At 43.8% G+C, this 21,714-nt stretch overlaps 1 protein-coding gene across 2 annotated transcripts in view; it reads right to left on the bottom strand.

The window, feature by feature from the left end:
- The window catches only part of cfap46 (cilia and flagella associated protein 46), a 368,598-nt gene that overhangs the window by 149,267 nt on the left and 197,617 nt on the right, over positions 1-21,714 (bottom strand). For both annotated transcript variants that reach the window (XM_072479134.1, XM_072479136.1), the window contains 2 exons: positions 9,866-10,014; positions 6,641-6,739 (listed from right to left, as the gene is read on the bottom strand). In XM_072479134.1, the coding sequence (XP_072335235.1) occupies positions 6,641-6,739; positions 9,866-10,014 (248 nt within the window). The remainder of the gene's footprint in view (positions 1-6,640; positions 6,740-9,865; positions 10,015-21,714) is intronic.

The raw sequence follows: 21,714 nt of genomic DNA, 5'->3' as shown, positions 1-21,714 counted from the left end.
GACTCGGCGTGTGGTCCCTCCTGCATCACCCCCCCCCCCCCCCCAGTCCGCCCCTCCCTGCCCCCCTCTCCCCCACCCCCCCTTGTGTCCACCCTGGTTGGTTTTGGGGTGGTTTTCGCCCCTCTTCATCGCCCCTTCCCCCCCTTTCTTTTCTTCCCCCGTCAACTTCGGTTGTGTATTCCCAGCAGGTTCTTCCCGGAGGACAAATGTGAATGGTGCCAGAGGGGCCCGGCCAACCATACCTACATGTTCTGGGCATGTCCCAAATTTGCCGGGTTCGGACAGCCTTCTCCGAGGCAATGTCCAAGGTTGTAGGGGGTGAGGGTGAAGCCATGCCCAAATGTGGCAATCTCCAGGGTATCAGAGCAGCCAAAGCCACACATGGGGAAGAGTGCTGACGCCCTCGTTTTCCCTTCCCTAATCGCACACCGGAGAATCCTGCTCGGCTGGCGATCCCACAACTTAATTGATTAGTTACTCAATAAATTATTTATTTTTATTGGATGACTTTGAGAATTCATCATCATCAAGTTAAGAACATCGCGGCATAAACAAATGAGTAACATATATTACTCCAAGTAATATAACAGGAATCACATGGGCGAGGATCACTACAGGCATCACCAAACGTGAACCTGACATGGTGAACCTCTCGGTGGGCTAAGGGGGAAAGGACTCCCTTAAGGGGTCCACCCGAGGGCCAACACAGCACCACCCACAACTGCATCTGACTTGCTGACCTTTCGGAATTTCTCCACCTGGAGAAGGTTAAGTATGCCATCCGAAGGTCGGAGGAAGGCTTCCTAGATACATGGGGACAATTTGTCGGCCTGTTCCAGAACCTGTTTGAGGCCAGCAACAATGAATAGAAACGGGAAAGTTAGAAAGAAAAAGGAGAGTAAAAAGAAAAATTAAGACAGGGGGGGAAACAATTGGAACGCGCAACCTGCGAGGGGGGAGGGGGAGATGAGAAAATGCTAGAGGGACACAAAAGGGACACATGGGAGGGCAGGGGAAACCCTCCAATCACAGGGGAAATGCTCACATTTATAATGGCAATTCCCTGTAAAGCCACCAGTTTGATATTGCACAATTAAGCCACCAAGTGGCAGTGTGTCGCCTTTTCCTCAAATGTCACTCAAAATGCTTTCACAAACCTTTTAATCTCAATATGTTTGTTGTTTTCCTCAACAATTGAACAACCCGGGATCTGAATATAGAACAGGGAAGCAGAAAGCAGGACATTTGAGGCCGGGGGTTGGGGGGGGAGGGGGGGGGTGGTTTATGTACACACGATCAAGACTAAAGTTTTAAATAGAGTAATAATGTTTTGAAAATATTTCACTTTTGTTGGTGGTCCCTTTAGTTTGGAGGTCTCTGGAGGTGTCCCTTTAGTTAAGGGGTTCTGGTGGGGGGGGGGGGGTCTCCTGTTTTCAGGGACCTCCGGCGGAAGGGGAAGGGGGGTAAGTAGTACTATGTGGGATTGGGGGGGGCATTGGCCCTCGGGTGGACCCCTTAAGGGGGTCCTTTCCCCCTTAGCCCACCGAGAGGTTCACCATGTCAGGTTCACGTTTGGTGATGCCTGTAGTGATCCTCGCCCATGTGATTCCTGTTATATTACTTGGAGTAATATATGTTACTCATTTGTTGATGCCGCGATGTTCTTAACTTGATGATGATGAATTGTCAAAGTCAACCAATAAAAATAAATAATTTATTGAGTAACTAATCAATTAATTTGTGAGTTTGATTCTTTAATACTATACCCCCTGTTAGTGTTGCCCTCAAGTGATCATTTACCTGTAGTGACTAAACATTAACTCCTTATGCATATAGAGATACAGAGATCACTACAATTCCTAGCCTGGAAAACCCGAGAATCACGAAGGCCCAGAGATTTTGGTTTGGACCCGCTAAGTGGATGCAAATTAGTCAATAGACCCATCTGCACCCATTGGCATCCTCCTGCTGGCATGCGGACAAGAACCCCAATCCCACCACCAGCAGGGGGCCAGAGCATAACAATCGGTTTGGCACCAGGCGTGAGCCACGATTTTGTCCAGATGCCCGATTCTCTGCCCGATTGCAATGCCTGATCGTAATCCGCATTGCCGGCATCACAGGGTAGAGGATCCAGGCCGATGTACAAGTTTCCTCCCACAGTCCAAAGGTATGCAGGTTATGTGGATTGGACATGCTAAATTTCCCCTTATTCAGGTTTAGATGTTCCCTTGTTCAAATGTTTAGGTTAGCTGGGGTTTTCGGAATGGGGCTGGGTAGTGGTCAGGAGAGCGGGTTCAGGTTGGATGCCCTTTCTGAGGATTGATGCAGACTCAATGGGCCGAATGTCCTCATTTTACATGTCGGGATTCTATGATATCCACTTCAAAAAATAACATTGCAAATATATCCTTAAAGTAAAAAAGCAACGACATGCTCTGCTTTTTGACTATGCAAATATCCATCCTACTTTAGTGAGCAGAGAAATATGATATGAAGAACAAGGGCTGTTAATGTCTTTTAATTGCCTCAAATATGTCTCATAATCTGAATTAAAGTGGCTGTGATACAAGTTGGCAAAAATACCCCTGACTCTCAGGAGAATGCTCTGTTTCGCGACATAGCTGTGGAAGTATTTACAGATGAAGTATTGTTTGCCAGCCGTTTACCTCTGAGATGGCTGGTTACATAACCACCAACTGTAAAGGTAACAAGGGAGACCTTCCAGGTAGTTCCCGTGCTCAAAGCAAGATAGGTCAGGAAACCCAGAAGAAATTTGCTGTCATTCAGGTAACCCAAGTACATGGATTTAATTTAAAAGTTGTAACTTGCATTGTTCTAAATTTTATATAGGCAGTCTCCTGATGTGTTTTTGATCTGGTTAGAGAGGGGTACTACTGTAGTCTCAGCTGACAAATATGATGTGCCCTTACAGAGAGAGAAAGAAAACTGAAGTAATTTGAAATTGGGAAGGCACATGAATTGCAAATGTCAGTATGGTTTTTGCAGAATTAGAAATAGAAAGGTTGAACCACAGGAGACACTGAGGATCATTCGTTCAAAGCAGAAAACAGGTAACTAAACAAAAAATACCTGCAATGCTTGTGTCATAACATACATAACAGTGACCTTTCCATCAAATCCCTTGTTGTAAGGGAATTGCCAAATAATTGTAGGTTGTGTTTCAGCATAGGTCGTAGACATTACAAGGAGAAACACCCGAGAGGAATGTATGCTTAAATTCATTAAGCCTGCAACATTTCCTGCAATAGGTCCCACAGTGGTGGTCGGGGCAAGGCTTCCCAACATTAAGATATCTGAGCATAGTAACCATGTTTATTTGTCAAATACATGCAGCTATATACATTAATATGATTGCTGTCACTCACATTTCATTGCACGATGTATACCATTGTTTCTTTGTGCCCTAATCCTCTCACTGCAAATGAAGTTAGTGCCTATGACAGTGGGAATGAAGATGACTGCACACATCCCCTGAACAAGAGTGACCCCTACAGTCTCTTTCACAAAATACATCCCTTGATCCCTTAGCACAAAACACCTAACTTCTCAACCAGTGGTGCTCTTCGAACACAAAATGCAAGAGTTGCATCAATGGAAGGCTTTAGAAAGGGTAACAAATTCATTACAAAGGGTTATTTAACCTACTGCCACCCCTGTATTGCAAAATAAAGGAATTCAGTGAGGGACTTCCGGTGGCGGCCATGGAGGGATAGGTCACACATTTGATAGCTCCCGCCTATAATGGACTTTTGGACCTTTTTCCCCTGTTTTTTTCCGGATTTTATGGGATAAAGCAGTGAAGAGTGAGACAGTAAGGAGAAATCCCCCTCCGGTGTATGGAGAATTGGACCAGAAGTGGCCGTGTGAGATGACAAAGTCCTACAAGGGAGACGCAAGCAGAACTGGTAACATGGGACAGCATGGCAGAGGGCAAGGGCCGCGGGGAGACGGCACAGTGGTCGACGGAGCAGCTGGTGAGTTTCTCGCGGATTGCTTCGCCAAGCTGAAGAAGGACACGCTGGACCTGATTAAGGCTGCGATTGATCAAGTGGTTCAGAATCAGGAAACCCACTGGAGAGCGATCCAGGAGATCAGGGGGGTAGCTATCTTGATCAGCAAACGAGTGTCATTCGAGGCAGGGAGAAATGTGTCAGACAAGGGGGGTAGGTACATAATGGTGAGTGGGAAGCTGGAGGGGGTGCGAGTGGTACTTGTGAACATATATGCTCTGAATTGGGAGGACGTGGAATTTATGAGGCGGGTGTAAGGTAAGATCTCAGACTCAGAGTCACATAATCTGATCATGGGAGGGGACTTCAACACAGTCATTGATCCGGAATTGGATCGGTCAAAATCCAGGACAGGGGGGAGGCCCACTGCGGCAAAGGAATTGAAGGGTTTTATGGAACAGATGGGGGGAGTAGACCCCTGGAGGTTTGCACAGCCGAGGACAAAGGTGTTTTCCTTTTTAATCACATGTCCACAAGGTATGCTCTCGCATCGACTTTTTTGTTCTGAGCAGGGCGCTAATACCGAAGCTGGTGGATACTGAGTACTCGGCAATTGCAGTGTCAGATCAAGCCCCGCACTGGGTGGATCGACAGGTTAGTGTGGAGAGAGGGCAACGCCCGCTGTGGAGATTGGATGCAGGAATTGGAAGAATGGGTGATCTATTTATGGATGGGTGATCTATTTATAGATGGGAGCTTTCCTAGTTTGAAAGCTTTGGAGGATAAATTTAAATTGCCAGCAGGGAATAGTTTTAGGTATTTGCAGGTGCGCGACTTCCTGAGAAAACAGGTGCCGGCCTTTTCGCTGCTGCCGCCACAGGGGATAAGAATAGAATAGTTGCCAGTACCTGGGTGTGAGAGGGGAAGGTATTGGATATTTACCAGGAACCTTCGGAGGCGGAGGAGCTTAAGGGCAAGTGGAAGGACGAGCTAGGAGGAGAGATAGAGGCGGGTCTATGGGCAGATGCCCTAAGCAGGGTTAATACCTCCTCATCGTGCGCCAGGCTTAGCCTGATACAATTTAAGGTATCCACTGGGCACACATGCCAGTGGCCTGGATGAGCAAGTTTTTCGGGGTAGAGGATAGGTGTGCGAAGTGCGTGGGAAGCCCAGCAAATCATGTCCACATGTTTTGGGCATGCCCGAAGCTTAGAGGGTTTTGGCAGGGTTTTGCTAAGGCAATGTCCACGGTGCTAAAAACACAGGTGGTGCCAAGTCCGGAGGTAGCGATCTTTGGAGTGTCGGAAGATCCGGGAGTTCAGAGGGCGAAAGAGGCCGACGTCCTGGCCTTTGCCTCCCTGGTAAACCGGAGACGGATCTTATTAATGTGGAGGGACTCGAAGCCCCCGAGTGTGGAGACCTGGATTAGTGACATGGCTGGGTTTCGAGAAAATAAAGTTTGCCTTAAGAGGGTCAATGTTAGGGTTCTCCCGGAGGTGGCAGCCGTTCGTCGACTTTCTCGGGGAAAATTAAAAATGTCAGCAGATGCAGTATTTCAAGGGGGGGGGGATTGTTGTTGTATGGTTGAGGTGTGTGAAGATTGGGCTGGGGGGGGGGGGGGGTTATTTTACCATGTTGATGTCATTGTTCTTGTTACTGTTATAAACATTTTCAAATACCTTAATAAAATATTATTTTTTAAAAAAGGATCCCAGTTCAACTTTCTTGAAATAGAGTATTCAGAAAAATATGTTGTGCAGAGAAAGTTCACTCACTTCCACTGAAAGTAATAGTGATAATTTAAAAATAAAAACAGAAAGTGCTGGAAAAGTTCCATAGGTCTGGCAATATCTGTGAAGAGAGAAACAGAGTTAATGTATCAAGTCCAATGTGACTACTTCAGGAGAGGGTTCCGAAGAAGAATCATATTGGATTCAAAAAGTTAACTCTGTTTCTCTCTCCACAGATGTTACCAGACCTGCAGAGTTTTTCCTGGGCCAGGATTTTCTGACCCTCTCTTGTGGCGGGTTTTGTCGAGGCGGAGGCAGCCCGTCATTGTCCGCCGGCGGGATCTTCCGGTCCTGCTGAAGTCAATGACCATTTGCGTTGCTTGGCGACCATGTTACAGAGAACCCGCCGCAGGGGTCACCTTTGGCGGGATCAGAAGATCCTGTCGGTGGGAAGGGGTGGAAAATCCAGGCCCGGCATTTCCTGTTTTTATTTCAGATCTCCAACGTCTACAGTGTTTTTCCTTTACTTTGGTTAGTTACTTTGACTTGGGCATGAATGTAAAAGCGATAATATTGGATTAGTCATTTACTCTACTTCTCTCCTGCTTCTCATTTTAATTGGCATCATTTACTGTTATGGCAGTGGATGCTAGTTAAAAAATCCATTTGAAAGCTTCACCTGACATAGTTCTTGGCCTTTCCCATTCAATATTGTATCAAGATCAAATTATATGCACTACTTCAATTACACTGAAACTAATGGCTTTTCAAATAACTTCAGACGGCTTTTACCAGTTGAAAAGTAAATATTTTTAGCAAGCCTTTTCGCTTCATCTACCCATGAATGCTTGTTTCAATCATTCATATTTCATAGATGTTTAATTATTTATGTAAAAATGAACTACACTGTCCGAAACAATATGAAAAATAACATACTTAGCCCGTTCTGCCTCATAGATAAATACTGATCCAGGAACCTTCTCATGGTACTGTGCCGCCTGCTTTAGATTCAGATCTAAACAGATCTGGGCAAGCCTGTGGAAAACAAATATTTATTTGTAATTTAGGTCAAAATATACAGATCATTCCAGAACTCTAATTTTATGATATTGCAACAGAGTTTGAACATCTTAAATGCTTCTAAGACTCAAGTAACTGAACTGTGCATTGAATAAATGTATTCAAGTATCCATTCTCTAATAACAAAGTGTAGAGGACCATGGGGAGGTGGTGGTGTAATGGTACTGCTACTATACTAGTAATGCTTGGGGTACCTGGGTTTGAATCCCACCATGGCCACAAAAATATTGTAAAAACCCATCTGGTTCACTAATGTCCTTTAAGAGAAGGAAATCTGCCACCCTTACTTGGATTGGCCTACAGCCCCACAGCAATGTGGGCTGCCCTCTGAAAATGGCCCAGCAAACCACTCAGTTCAAGCGCAATAAATGCTGGCTCAGCCTGTGGTGCCCACATGCCCTGAACAAACAAGGTTTTTTTTCTGGATATAACATTGTCAGTGCACCTCATGTTGAGACTGCTGAAATTACATAGAAGGTGAAAGTAGGACTTTGCAGTTCTTTGGGGCAAAGTGGAAGGGTCACGAATGAATGGAAACTGTATTAAAATTAATGGGAATTAAAAACAAATTGCTAGGCCCACAAAGTATGCATTCCAGTATACTGAAAAAAAGTGAAGGAGGCGGTGTATAATTTTCTGAAACATTTTTTGAAATGTGTTATTGTATTAAAGAACTACAGGATGCAAATTCTACATCCATGTTTAACAAAAATGAAAGTGATAAACCAACATAATGTATGCTGCTTAGCCTGACCTCAACTGACCTCAACTGTAGCATGGTGGCATAGTGGCTAGCACTGCTGTCTCACAGCACCAGGGACCCGGTTCAATTCTGGCCTTCGGTCACTGCCTGTGTGGAGTTTCTACATTCTCCCTGTGCCTACGTGGCGGGTGCTCCTGTTTCTTTCCAGCCCAAAGATGTACTGGTAAGGTGGACTGGCCATGATAATTTGCTCCTTCGTATCCAGGGATGTGCAGATTGGGTTACGGGTATACAACACAGTGAACATGGGTAGTGTGCTTTTTCGAAGGGTCGATGGGCCAAATGGCCTCCTTCTGCACTGTAGGGATTCTATGAAAATCTGTAGTTAAATTGCTGGAGAATAATGATCAATGATTGCTGAGGAAGGTATGGTCCAAACAAAGATAATCAGTTTGGGAAGGACAGGTTGATGATTTAATTAAACTTTTAAAGAAAATAACGATGTGTAGACGAAGGGTATGAAGTAGATATTTAAAGCTTTTTGGTCGGAGGACAAAAGAGTTCCGAAGCTTGATGTACATGGTATTACAGGGAAGATACTCATATGGATAATGGAATAAGATATGCGGACAGAAAGGGGAAAATGTTGCATTTAATGTTGGTGGAGTGTTGGTAGCATTATACACAAGAAGAACCAGATCAATGTTTTCTGATTATAACAATTTAATAGAAATGTGAAACAGTGAGGAATACTGTAAGAAATTTCTGGATGATGTTGCAAGGTCTGGACAAATAGGTACTGGATATAAAAGGGTAATACATTTGAGCTAAACAGGGCAGTGAAAGAAACTAAAGCCTCATTTGTAAGGCTCTAAGGTTAGTGGAAGAGAGAAGTCTAAGAATGTAAGAATATAGATTTATGAAAATTAGAGAAAATTCCTATATGCGCAAAGAATATAAAAAGTGACAAATTTATGTTGAAGTGCAGTAACATTCTATTTAAATGAAAGTTGAAACAATATATGTAGCTCTGAACACTCCATTAAAGCTGACATGTTAAAAGATATTGAACAGATAATAATAAAAATTTGCTTGAATGATTTCAAGAATGAGGGGTCACAGCAGTGGAGAAAGACTAAAGAAATTGGGGCTTTTCCATTGGAGCAGATAAAATTAATAAAAGAGTCTCAAAGAAGTTTTAAAACTTTAAAGGCAAATAATGAAACACTGTTCAATGGTTGGAAGAACGGTAAAAAATGATTTCAAAAACTGTTCTTAATAAATGACCAATATAAAATGACAAAAATGCAATTCTTAAAATGCAAAGAACATATATTAAATATTGTGTGTATGTATTTTGTATTATGTAAATAAACTTTACGTAGCCATGGTGTGGAGATGCCGGCGTTGGACTGGGATGGGCACAGTAAGAAGTCTTACAACACCAGATTAAAGTCCAACAGGTTTGTTTGCAATCACTAGCTTTCGGAGCGCAGCTCCTTCATCAGGTAACAATTTAAAATTTGCATTGAGCAATATCTAATAGCTGCGCTCCCTGCTGGACCTGTAATTCCTGCCAATTGTCATAAATAGCATAACAACTTGCAATTATACAATGCATTTAATACAGAAAATATCCCACTGCACAGAGAGATACATTATCAAAGAAAAGGTTGTAAAAGAAGCTTCGTCGAAGAGGTGGGTTTTAAGGAGGGCCTCAAAGAAGAATGTGGTGTAGGGATTTTGAAAGGAAATTTCACAAAACCTGAAGCCATCAATGGTGGAGTAAAGTGAATGTGAACAAAGAGGCCTGACTAAAGGGAATGGAGAAATATCAGTTGGCATGGTGGTTGTATCATTGCAAAAGGTTAAACACCAAGAGGACAAGTTTCAATTTAGATCACTAGGGGAATGGGTGAGATTTTCCAGCCCTTCCCATTGATGGATCTTCAAGCCCCGCCAAAGGTGACCCCCACAGCAGGCTGCCCAATGATGTAATGCAATAGACATCAGCAGGGCCGGAAAATCCCATCAGTGGCCAATGGCAGGCTGCCATCGCCACCAGGAAATATGGCGCGGGTGTGCCGGAAAATCCCGCTTGATATGGGAGTCATCAAGGAGAGCAGTGGTGGGTAAGAAGGGTTTGGAGCGAGATACAATGTGGAAAACAATTTTGGATCCAATTAACTTTATATAGGTTGGAGAATTTCAAGCTGGTGAAATCTGGAGGTAGAGAGAAAAGGCCTTTGGACTGAACCTACAATTCTAAAGAAATTATACAATTCATCAAAAGGATATTTATCTAAAAGTTAAAATAACATAAAAATTACATTGCATTACAAATTACTACATGTGGTACTTTGAAAAATAAAATTAACCTGAGATGGTAAAAGTCAGAGAGACTCTTGTTATCCAACACATCGCTGGCTATTAATTCTGCCAGCTGAAGAACAGGCAATGTCAAGTGCGTATACGATAAAGCTTGCAACTCCGTCACTAATAAATCCAGGTAGAATAAACTGTAGGTCTTACAAAAAGAAAAATAAATCAGTTAGTCTTCCAGAAGCTATTTTATCAAATCTAATTTAGTATCCAGAATGCATAAATTTAAAAACAAAATCCAATCCAATCAATGTTGGGTTGTCTTCACCAAAAATACATTGCTAGACACAAACATTTGTTGCACTTATTCAAACACAAATCACTTAGAGCCTGGATGGTGAGATTCATGTTCAGCTGACAATTGTTAGCCTGCAGATATGTGACATCATAAAACCTTGAGGGCCAAATCTTCCAAGCAGTGGGAATCACCGCCAGAAGCTTGGATTTTCTTTCCTCACACTGAAGTTCCACATTTCTCGCCTGGATTACCAAACTGGGCATCTTCAGAAATGTGGAGCGTGCCTGTTCTGGGAGTTCCTCGTAGTGCAGGGTCATCAGGACAAGCCAATCCATGCCCCCTTTTATAGTACTAACTGCCATATTCCGGTACATTTATAGGTCCCAATGCCACTCGGAGAAGCTATGGAAAGAAAGAGTGCCTATGGTAAATGGGTGTGGGGGTAGGCTGACAGGTGGTTGAGTGAGGAGGTAGGGTGACATTTGGAGGGGCATGACGGGGAGTGGGTAAGGAGCAGGGTGGGGGTGGGTGAAGGTGGAAGATAGGTGGCTTAGGGAGTTGGGTAACAATTGGGTAAGGGGGTAGGATGGCAGCTGCGTGGGGTAAGGGGTAGGCTGGCAGCTGGGTGAACGGGTGGGGTGGTAGGTAAGTGGGTGGAGAGACAGGGTGGCAGGTAGGTGAGGGGTAAGGTAGCAGGTGGGTGAGGAGGTAGGATAGCAGGTAAATGGATGTTTGGGGAGTCAAGAGTTGGGAGTAGTCAGGTGTTTGGGGGTAATCAGGATGACAGGAGGGTAGTCAGGTTGTAATCGATTGGTCAAGAAGGGTAGTGGGGGCTGGGGGAGTAGTCAGAGTTTGGGTGGCAGTTGGAGGTTTGGGGTTGGTTGGAGTCTTCAGGGATCAGGTGGGGGTAGTCAAGGGGTATGGGGGTGGGGGGTGGAGTTAGGGGTCTAATGGGGAGTCGAGGGTTCAGTAGTATAGTTATCCAGTAATTAGGACTGGTTTCAATCCTTTTGGCCAAGACTGTCCGATCTGAGTTCACACCGCCGTTGATGCCAGCGAGAACGGAGAATTTGGTGCTCAGCCAAAATTCAATTCGCGGCAGTGGGACCAAAGAATCCCGCCTGCGTAAACGGACGGACAATTCCGGCTTTTAACTTTTCCTGGGCAATTATTTAATTGTTCTAGAAAGTAAGGTGGAGATCTGGGGTGGGATTCTCCGGTCGCTGTCGGCAAAATCACGTTCGGCGATTGGCCGGAGAATACCGGTTTCCGACCAAATCGGGGGCGGCGATGCTCCGCCCCCTCCAAAGCAGTGTACTCACAGAGTACGCCGCGTGCCATATCAACGTCCTCAGGACGTTGCCCAAGGCCCATCTCCCGATGGGCCAAGTTTCCAATGGCGTTGGCCTCTCATGGTCTCACCCATCGGGAGCTCGGCGTGGCGGCTGCGGACTCAGTCCAGTGCCGCCACAGTCGGGGGATTTCACTGAATTTACAGTGCAGAAGAAGGCCATTCGACCCATCGAGTCTGCACCGGCCATTGGAAAGAGCACCTACCTAAGCCCATACCTCTCTCCACACCTCCTCCCTATCCCTGTAACTCGATCTAACCTGTTTGGACACTAAGGACAATTTAGCATAGCCAATCCACCTAACCTGCACATCTTTGGACTGTGGGAGGAAACCGGAGCACCCGGAGGAAACCCACGCAAACACGGGGAGAACGTGCAGACTCAGCACAAACAGTGACCCAAGCTGGGAATCGAACCTGGGCCCTGGAGATGTGAAGGAACTGTGCTAACCATTATGCTACCGTGCTGCCCATCTGAGGATAACCACCTCATTCTAGGAATCAGTCGAGTGAACCTTCTCTGAACTGTTTCCAATGCATGTGCCCTTTCTTAAATAAGGAGACCAAAACTGTACACACGGCACTAAGTGTGGTCTCACCAATGCCCTGTACAACCGCAGCAAAACAGCTCTGCCTTTACATTCCATTCCTCTTGGAATAAACAACAGCTTTCCATTTGCCTTCCTAATCACTTGTTGTACTTGCATACTAACGTTTTGTGACTCATGTACCAAGACACCCAGACCCCTCTGTACCTCAGCATTCTGCAATCTCTCTCTCCATTTAAATAATATGCTGCTTTTTTAATTCTTCCTGCCAAAGTGGACAAGTTCATATTTTTCCACCTTTTTAAAATGCATTTATGGGATGTGGGCATAGGTCAACATTTATTGCCCATTCAGAGTTGCTCTTCAGAAGATGGTGAGTTGCCTTCTTGAACTGCTGCAGTCCCTGAGGTATTGGTGCACCCATAGTGCTGTTAGGGAGGGAATTTCGGGATTTTGACCCAGCGACAATGAAGGAATGGTGATATATTTCCAAATCAGAATGTTGACTGGCTTGGGGGAGAACCTCCAGGTGGTGGTGTTCCCAGGTATTTGCAGTTAGATGGTAGAGGTTGTGGGTTTGGAAGGTGCTGCCTTAGGAACCTTAGCGAGTTCCTGTAGTGCATCTTGTAAATGGTACACACGGCTGCCACTGTTCATCAGTGGTGGATAGATTGAATGTTTCTGGAAGGGGGAGCTATCAAGTGGGCTGCTGTGCCCTGCATGATGTGAAGCTGCTGGAGTGTTGCTGGAGCCTCACTCATCCAGACAAGTAGAAAGTATTCCATTACACTCCTGACTTGTGCCTTACAGATGGTGGACAGGCTTTTGGGAGTCAGGAGGGGAGTTACTCGCTGTAGGATTCCTAGTCTTTGACCTGCTCTGGTAGCCAGAGTACTTATGTGGCTAATTCAGTTCAGTTTCTGGTCAATGGTAATCACCAGGATGTTGATAGTGGGTACTTCAGCGTTGGTAATGCCATGAGGTGATTGTGAGATCCTCTCTTGTTGGAGTTGGTCATTGTCTTGCACTTGTGTGACGTGTTATTTCCCAGTTGTAAGCCCAACCCTGGATAATGCAGATTTTGCGGCATTTGGACATGAACTGCTTCAGTATCTGAGTATTTGTGAATGGTGAACATTGTGCAGTCATCCGCGAACATCCCCACTTCTGACCTTATTGATGAAGCAGCTGAAGATGGTTGGCCCGAGGACACTACCCGGATGAATTCCTGCAGTGATGTCCTGGAGCTGAGGTGATTGACCTCCAACCACCACAAACATCTTTCTTTGTGCTAATGGAGAGTTTTCTTCAAATCTCACTGACTCCAGTTTAGCTAGGGCTTCTTGATGCCATACTCGATCAAATGCTGCCTTGATGTTAAGGGCAATCACTCTCACCTCACCTCCGGCATTCAGCTCTTTTGTCCATGTTTGAACCAAGGCTGCAATGAGGTCAGGAGTTGAGTGACCCTGGCAAAACCCAAACTGAGCATCCGTGAGCAGGTAAGTAAGAGCCACTTGATAGCACTGTTGATGATCCCTTCCATCACCTTGCTGATGATCGAGAGTAGACTGATAGGACGGTAATTGGCTGGGTTGGATTTGTCCTGTTTCTTGTGTACAGGACATACCTGGGCAGTTTTCCACATTGCTGGGTAGATACGTGTAGTAGTTGTACTGGAACAACTTGGCTAGGGGTGCGGCACGTTCTGGAGCTCAGGTCTTCAAGACTATTGCTGGAATACTGTCAGGGCCCATAGCCTATGCAGTATCCAGTGCCTTCAGCCATTTCTTGATATCATGTGGAGAGAATCAAATTGGCTGAAGACTGACAGGGCCGTGGGCAGGGGGGACTTTGTCAGGGGCCGGGGGCACTGTTAGGGGGTTGTCCAGGGCTTGCGAACCAGCCAAAGGGGGGGCACTATTTAGCAGGCAGGGTCCGCGCGGGGCCGGTGCCATGTTGCACGGCGCGGCCGCTGCAGGCAATTCTCTGGGCTGTATCAGCAGCTAGAGCCAGGTGCTCTACGCTGCCCGGATGCTAGTCCCCAGCCAAACGGAGAATCGGTGGCCATTTTGCGACAAATCTTTGGGCATAAAACACGCCGTTCCCACGCCGGAGTGAGGACATAGCCCACAATCAGAGAATCCAGCCCCAGATGTTTCCAACGATAACTAAGTGTAGTATGGTTCCAGATGCATGGGAATTGCCCATCAGAAGTCCAAACAACAGGAAATTCTGATACCAAAATGTCGGGACTTCCAAAGGGGTCCTCCAGTGGGGCATGAACATCTAGAGATCGGAAGTGCTGGGCCCAAATATTCTGAAGTGATCTGTTTTTGCTCCTGTGATAGAAACCAAAGCTCGATTTTCCGTTTATGTTGAAAATAAACAACAAGCAGCTACTAGTCAGGGCAGCTTTGGGTAATGCTTGAGATAATGAGTCTCTATTTCTCTGGTACAGAATACAAAAATGATTGAGAAATTCAGTCTGCTGCTAATTGAACCTGAATCAGAATTGTGGCATGTAAACGAGAACTACAAACTAGAAGGTGTTATGAGTTGTGAAGGAAGAGATCGTTGTGTCAAATATCTTTAGGCATTTATTAGGTTTAACGTTTACAAGTGACTGTTGTCTTCAGTGGCAATTGGAAGAGCTGATTTTACAAGCTAAGAATGTCATAAGCTTTGCTGTATTCCTGCAGATTTGCCTCAACTATTTTTAAGCAGTGTATTGGCCTCGAATATTTACTATAACCACAACTTAGGAAGGCACTGCAGCATTTTCTCCATTCGCACATAACTTAACCTATGTCGAAACATGACTACACATTGATTTCTTGGTCTTTTGCAACACTGAGATATGCCCGCCAAAACCTTCTGCCATTTATTTACATAGTTGTATTCCCTCATGCAAAAGGATGGATTAAATGTGTTTCCGACATTTACACAAGTATTGTGCTGCTGCAGGTATACACTTATATTTGAATGCAGCATAGCCCAAAGTCACCCTATATCAGGATATGTGAGGTTTCTGGAGATGAGTGATAATAATGTGTGATTGTTTTGAATTTCCCACTGAAACCTGTGCATTACGCAACCAAAATGAGCAGCAAAGCAAAATGCTCTAAGGCACGTGGCATCGTGGCAGGAGATGGCTCACTTGCTATTATTCCCACCAGTGGTAATGGGCAAGATTTTCTTGCCTTTCTCGATGGTGAGATCTTCCAGTCCCCCCTGCGGTGGGTTTCCCAGGAGCAGGATGGACAAGCCATGCAAGACATTGGCGGGACTGCAATTGCTGCCAGCGGCTAATGGCGTGTCACCTCCACCGCTGGAAACCATGCCACCCGGGGGAGGGGGGCAGAAAATCCTGCCCATTTTATTTGCACCTATTTCAATGTGGTGTATGTAAATGAGCTCTGCGAGATACCTCAGGAAATTGGCAGGATCCCATTAGCAGATCAGTGGAGACACCAGTGGGTTAGCACTGCTGTCTCAGGGTGCTGAGAACCCGGGTTCGATCCTGGCCCCTGTGGAGCTTGACATTCCCTATGTCTGCGTGGGTATCACCCCCATAACCCAAAGATGTGCAGGGTAGGTGGTTTGGCCACGCCAAATTGCCCCTTAATTGGAAAAGAAATATCTTTTAAAAAGAAACCAGTGAGTTTTAGTGTAGCCTACATGCAAGGGTGATCCTAAGGAAAGACGATCGCTATTTTTATAATTTTGCTACTACAAATGTAGAAAGAGCGCCCTATTGTGTAGACAGGGCTCTGCTAAGTAATTGAAGGAAACTGGCTGTTTCTGATAGGTAAAAGGGTAATTGATTTAGCCATTTAAAAAAAAAAATTTTGCGTACCCAATTCATTTTTTTCAATGAAGGGAAAATTTAGCGTGGCCAATATACCTAGCCTGCACATCTTTGGGTTGTGTGCGGCAAAAAACATGCAAACACGGGGAGAATGTGCAAACTTCACACAGACAGTGACCCAGAGCCGGGATCGAATCTGGGACCTCAGCGCCGTGAGGCAACAGGGCTAACCCACTGCGCTGCCCTGATTTAGCCATTTTAATGTAAATACTAAAGCACAGTTTAAAATCCATTTTAAAATTAGATTTCATCATATAACTTCAAGCATAACTTAGATTACAAATACACACAGCTTGCAGAATTTGCAATGGCAAAACACAGAATCTGAAACATTCAAAAAAACTAGCGAAAGCTTATGCAACATTTTACTGATATCATAAACTGACCATTGTTCTAATAGCAAAAGCTATGCAGCCATACCATGACTACATGAACACACCATTGTTCAGAATTCAGATAAAAGCAGTCAGCAATAAACCAGTGAAAACCAGAATTGATTAAAAGGATATATCACATACACACAAACATCTACAAATGCAACATATCCAAATAAATGTTGCACTTTGATGATTCACAACTAACCATCCAACCAAATGCATTTGAGACCCCCACCCAAGCCAATCAGCACATTGCAGGGGTAGGGACAGATGGAGTCAGACTGATAACATTCTCCTTAAACATAGCGGTTCGGGAAGCCATTTTCCATCCAGGATCTCTCTATACTTTTCGCTTAACTACGCGCTATCCTTATTTCGTATTTTCATTTTTCCACTCTAACGCTTGAAGTTCGCGCAAGTGGTTTTGCTTTAAGCAAAGAACCGTTACTGTATTTTTGAAAGTTAAATTTACTGCAAACCATTAAGCCAATTATTTCTCTTAAAGTCTGTTGCTGGCAAGGGCTTTTTGAGAACACTTGATTTGTAACCACAAGAAGATCTTAGTCTCTCAATTATAATCAATAGGCACAATAAAAGACTTTTATTTCGCATCCGAGAAGTGTAACTTAAATTCTACTGAGTTTTGAAGTGTAGACTAGATTCCTACAATTGGCTTGGTTCGGCAAAATGGGAGGAGCGCCGAGTCGACGATCGAAGAGAGTCGAAAAACATTGGAAAGAGTCGGAGACAATCGGAAGGATTCGGAGGACATCGGAAGACCAAAGATCTTACCATTAACGGAAGCCCAGAAGACCAAAGACATCTATCCGAAAAATGGCTCGACTGGAGTAAGAAAATCATTTTTTTTTTCACCCAATTAAAGTCTTGAAGCCGCACTGGCTAGTGCATCGACCCCTTAAGAAAGGATCTTTTTAAGAAAGAGTTATTCAATCGGGTGCAGGCCGTATAACTAAATAAAACTTGACTAAAATAGTTGTGGTCGTGTAATCTTCAAATTACACAAATTGTTTGTGACCAAAAAATTGGGTGTAAGGCTGGATTTATGGCGGACAAAATCCTAAAATAGATTCAGTTCTTTCAACTGGTAGAAAACTATTTCCCACGACCTTGAAGGGAGGCCGGGCTGTACCGGTAGTCTCTATCGACGATATATTGGGAGATCTTAGATCTTTAATTTACAGACATTTTGGATTGTCTAAATTATCCACGCAAATTGAATCAAAATATGATATCCCCAAAGGACAGTGGTCCACTGACGACATCAAAAGAGCCTGGGGAAAACCACACGCTTAACTGGAAGAAAACGCATGAAATGGTCTTTTGGAGTAATGGCGCAGCTCCGTAAACAGCAAGAGACGATCGTGAAAACTAAACACGATCATGACCTTAAGTCCACTAAAGATCAACTAGTGACAGTTGTTGAAGAATTGCGAGATGCAAAATCAAAACTTGAAAAATGTGAACAGATCAAAACATTATTGGAAAATGAAACCTTTAAACTTCAACAACAATCATTCCAAATTGGCGAATTACAGCGTAAAAATAATAAATCAGAGTCTAAAATTCAACAATTGATGTCAGAAACTGATGACATAAAAAGTCAAAATTGTCAGCTGCTTGAGGAAAGATGTGTTTTGGAAAGTGAAATGAGCAACCTGAAAGGACACTGCAAAGTCTTAACAGACAATCTCGCAGCTCACAATTCGGATCAGAAAACAAGCAAACCCTGTTTAACTCCTAATATCAGTTCCGAAGCTAGAGAAAATACCCTGAGCGATACAGCATCAGCTCCAATCCCACAACCAAGATCAAATGTTAAAAACAAACCTAAAGTCAGACCTCAAATACCAAATAACTCAGACGAAGACAGTGACAAAATTAGCGAACCTAAGAGACAAACTACAAAAGTAATTCGATTAGTCCCACTATGAAGCAAAAGGTTTAAAATTGGAAGTAAAGAAACAAGAGAGAATGAGCTAACAACTACAAAAGCTGTATATGGCCAACATTGGGTCCATGAAGTTGCTGATCCTGATAAAATAGACAGATGGTCTAAAGATCTCACACGCCCAAAGAGGGGAGGTATGACCATGTGGGAACAGCTCCATAGATTACAAATCATTTACCATCTTCACCCATTAGATGGTGTACAAATTTTGTCTATTATGGTAGGCACCCGTGACGGTCAAATTCTCGCAGATGAAGTAGAGGTTGCCCTCGGAGATCATATGCAAAATGTGGATAGCGGTCACAAATTGGCTATTGAATCCGCCCACCTAGGACCGATTGGTCAAAAATCACATCCCTGTATTCAAAAAAGGAGTGAAGATATTCAAAATTTTGAGGACAGATTTATACATGTCTGGATAGAACATTCAGGGATGAAACTCCAAAACGATACAGATACTTGGGATACAAGTACTTTAGGACCGATTAAAACTGCCTTTGTTGCTGGTTTAAGACCCAAAATATCTAATGCTTTGAGACTGATCCTACCTACTTGGGCCTCAACCGATACATACCGAGAAACAGTTGACCGATGTATTCAGATTGATCGCGGCATGCATGGTCAGTCAAACATTAACCCTCCAGCTGCCCAAAGTCAGCCTCTGCCAGCTGCCGCTGCAGATTCTGCAGGGTTATCAGCCGTAAATACAACTTCTCCAGAAGCATTGGGTTCCTATACTTGCTCCCTTGCCCCATTAAAATAATATAATAAATCTTCACAATGTCTTTATTGTGGTAAAACAGGACATTGGATGAAATCATGTTGTTACAACATGCAAGACGAACAAAGAAATAATAGTTCCGGTATCAATCCTAGTGAAATGTCCAATGACTCATACAATATGTTCGAAACGTTTAACAGCTTAACCCATGCACAAAGACGATCTCTGCTGGAAGCTTCAAAAAACGAATAGGCCCCACTCTTGGTGATTCTTTTCACATTTCATTGCATGCACTGCTTGAACAGAAAAAGGGTGGATTATATATTTCATTAAGAGTGGGAGGATATCATATAGATTTTCTTTTTGATACTGGAACTGAACTTACCTTGTTACTCAAGACTATGCTGATTTATTTCCCCTAAATGCAGGAAAGATTAACGTTTTTGCAGCAGGAGGAGATTCTCTTAGCCTCCGAAAGACTGATCCAATGCTATTAGAATTTGGACCACATCAACTGATTGCATCAATTTGGGTAGGTCCGGTCACGCAGGCACTTCTAGGTATGGACATCCTATCTCAACTAAATTCTTCACTCAATTTTAATAACGGAAAAATCACCTGGTCCATTAGACACATCAAAAAGAGCGAGATACAAACTCACTCAATTTGGGCTAAAGACAAAAATGATTGTGGCCTATTAAAGATGGAATCAGTCACGTTCATTGGATCTGCACCGCCTTGTACAAAACAGTACCCTGTTAACAAAACTTCAATTCAGGGCATACAACAACTTGAAGAAAGGGAAATCTTAGTGTGCATTCACAGCTCATCAAACAACCCAGTATGGCCTGTCAAAAAGGCTAATGGCACCTGACTATTTTCTATAGAAAAGCCAACTAATTCATTGTCAGGAAAGCTCCCTTAGTGGCAGATCCATCTACAGTCTTTAACACTTTACCACCAGACCTTCAATGGTTTTCAGTCATTGACATGGCAAATGGTTTTTGGTCAATACCACTAGCCAAGTGTACACCCATGGTTTGCTTTCACCATAAATCAACAACAATACACATGGACTAGACTACCACAATGTTTTCACAATAGCCCTACTGTTTACCACATGGCTCTACAGAACTACATCAGGCAACTGCCTGTCCTACCTTCTACCATTATCCAGTATGTAGATGACATTTTGATAGCATCCATTATAAAGATGATCACGAAAAAGACTTGTATTTGGCTTTGGATCACCTCAGTGATAATAGACACAAAGCTAGCCTTGCCAAAGCACAAATCTGCCAGGATGAAGTTGTCTAGTTAGGTCAGAAAATATCCAAAGGCAAAAGGGAACTTACTCAGGACAGAACAGCTGCCATCAAAGCTGCAAAGGAACCTACAACTGTCCAGGAAGTGAAATTTTTTTGGGACTGTGTAATTTTAACAGAAATTGGATTGATTCTTTCACTCAGATAGCTCAGCCATTGAATAATCTTTTAAAAGGCAACAGAAAATCAAAAGACACAGTTAAACTCAGCGTAGAACAAAAATAATCATTTTTGAATCTGAGAAAGGCCCTATGTTCAGCACCAGCTCTAGGTGTTCCAAACAATGGGAAACCTTTTACCATGTTTGTTCATGAAAAAGAGGGATACATGACTGCAGTACTAGCCCAAGAACATGGTGATCAGTTAAGACCCGTTGGATACTACTCCATTAAACTTGACAACGTGGCACTAGCATTTGGCAGTTGTTTAAGAGCCAGGGAAGCCATATGTCGAGCTGGAATGGCAACATCAGGCCTCGTCTTAGACCAACAGTTAACCATTAAATGCCCAATTTCAGTCCACTCTCTATTATCCATGAACAGAGTATCACAAGTTACATCAGCTAGATGGACTAGATGGACAGCAGTTTTAGAAGCACCCAACCTTTATTTTCACAGAGCCAGTCCTGTAATCATCTTTGCTCCCACTCCCCGAGGAACAAAAGGGGGCAGAGGCAGAGGGACATGACTTTGTGAAAATAATAGAGGAAATGGACGAGGTTCCCGGAGTGGAAGAAGAACCACTACAGAACCCAGATTTAATCCTATTCACAGATGGTTCCTCTTTTATTGACAAGGGTGTCAGAAAAGCTGGGTGGGCAGTCACAAGCCCATATGAAGTATTAGCTGAAGGAAGCTTATTCCCAGGTACATCAGCTCAACAGGCCGAATTAAAAGCACTAACAGAAGCATGTAAAAAATAAAACTGCTAACATCTATAGTGCCTCCAGATATGGTTTTGGAGTGGCACATGATTTTGACCACCTGTGGAGAAAAAGAAGATTTCTCACAACAGCAGGTACTCCTATCCGAAATGGAAAGGAAGTACGAGATCTCCTAGAAGCTATGGCTTTGCCAAAAGAAGTACCAATCCTAAAATGCAAAGCCCATACTCATGAAGACACTATGGAAGCAAGAGGAAATGCTCTTGTGGACCAAGCAGCAAAGGAAGCTGCCTCCCAATGGTATGAGGAATTCAATCACATTTACAAATTGGGAGTGACCAACCTATTACAGGATCTTCGTGAAATGCAACGTGATTGTACACAGAAAGAAAAATGGACATGGTTAGAATCAGGTATTCAGTTGTATGGTGATGATATTTGGAGACAGGTTCAGACTGATAAACCAGTAGCACCCCAAGCACTGATGCCCTTTTTGGCCCAACAAATCCATTCATGGGGACATATATCACCCCAATAAATGATGGATCGATTCCAGAGGAGT

The sequence above is a fragment of the Scyliorhinus torazame genome, chromosome 16 (assembly GCF_047496885.1).
Source record: "Scyliorhinus torazame isolate Kashiwa2021f chromosome 16, sScyTor2.1, whole genome shotgun sequence".
Lineage (NCBI taxonomy): Eukaryota > Metazoa > Chordata > Chondrichthyes > Carcharhiniformes > Scyliorhinidae > Scyliorhinus > Scyliorhinus torazame.
Note: the sequence above shows the minus strand (reverse complement) of the source record. Positions and strands in the feature narration are given on the sequence as shown.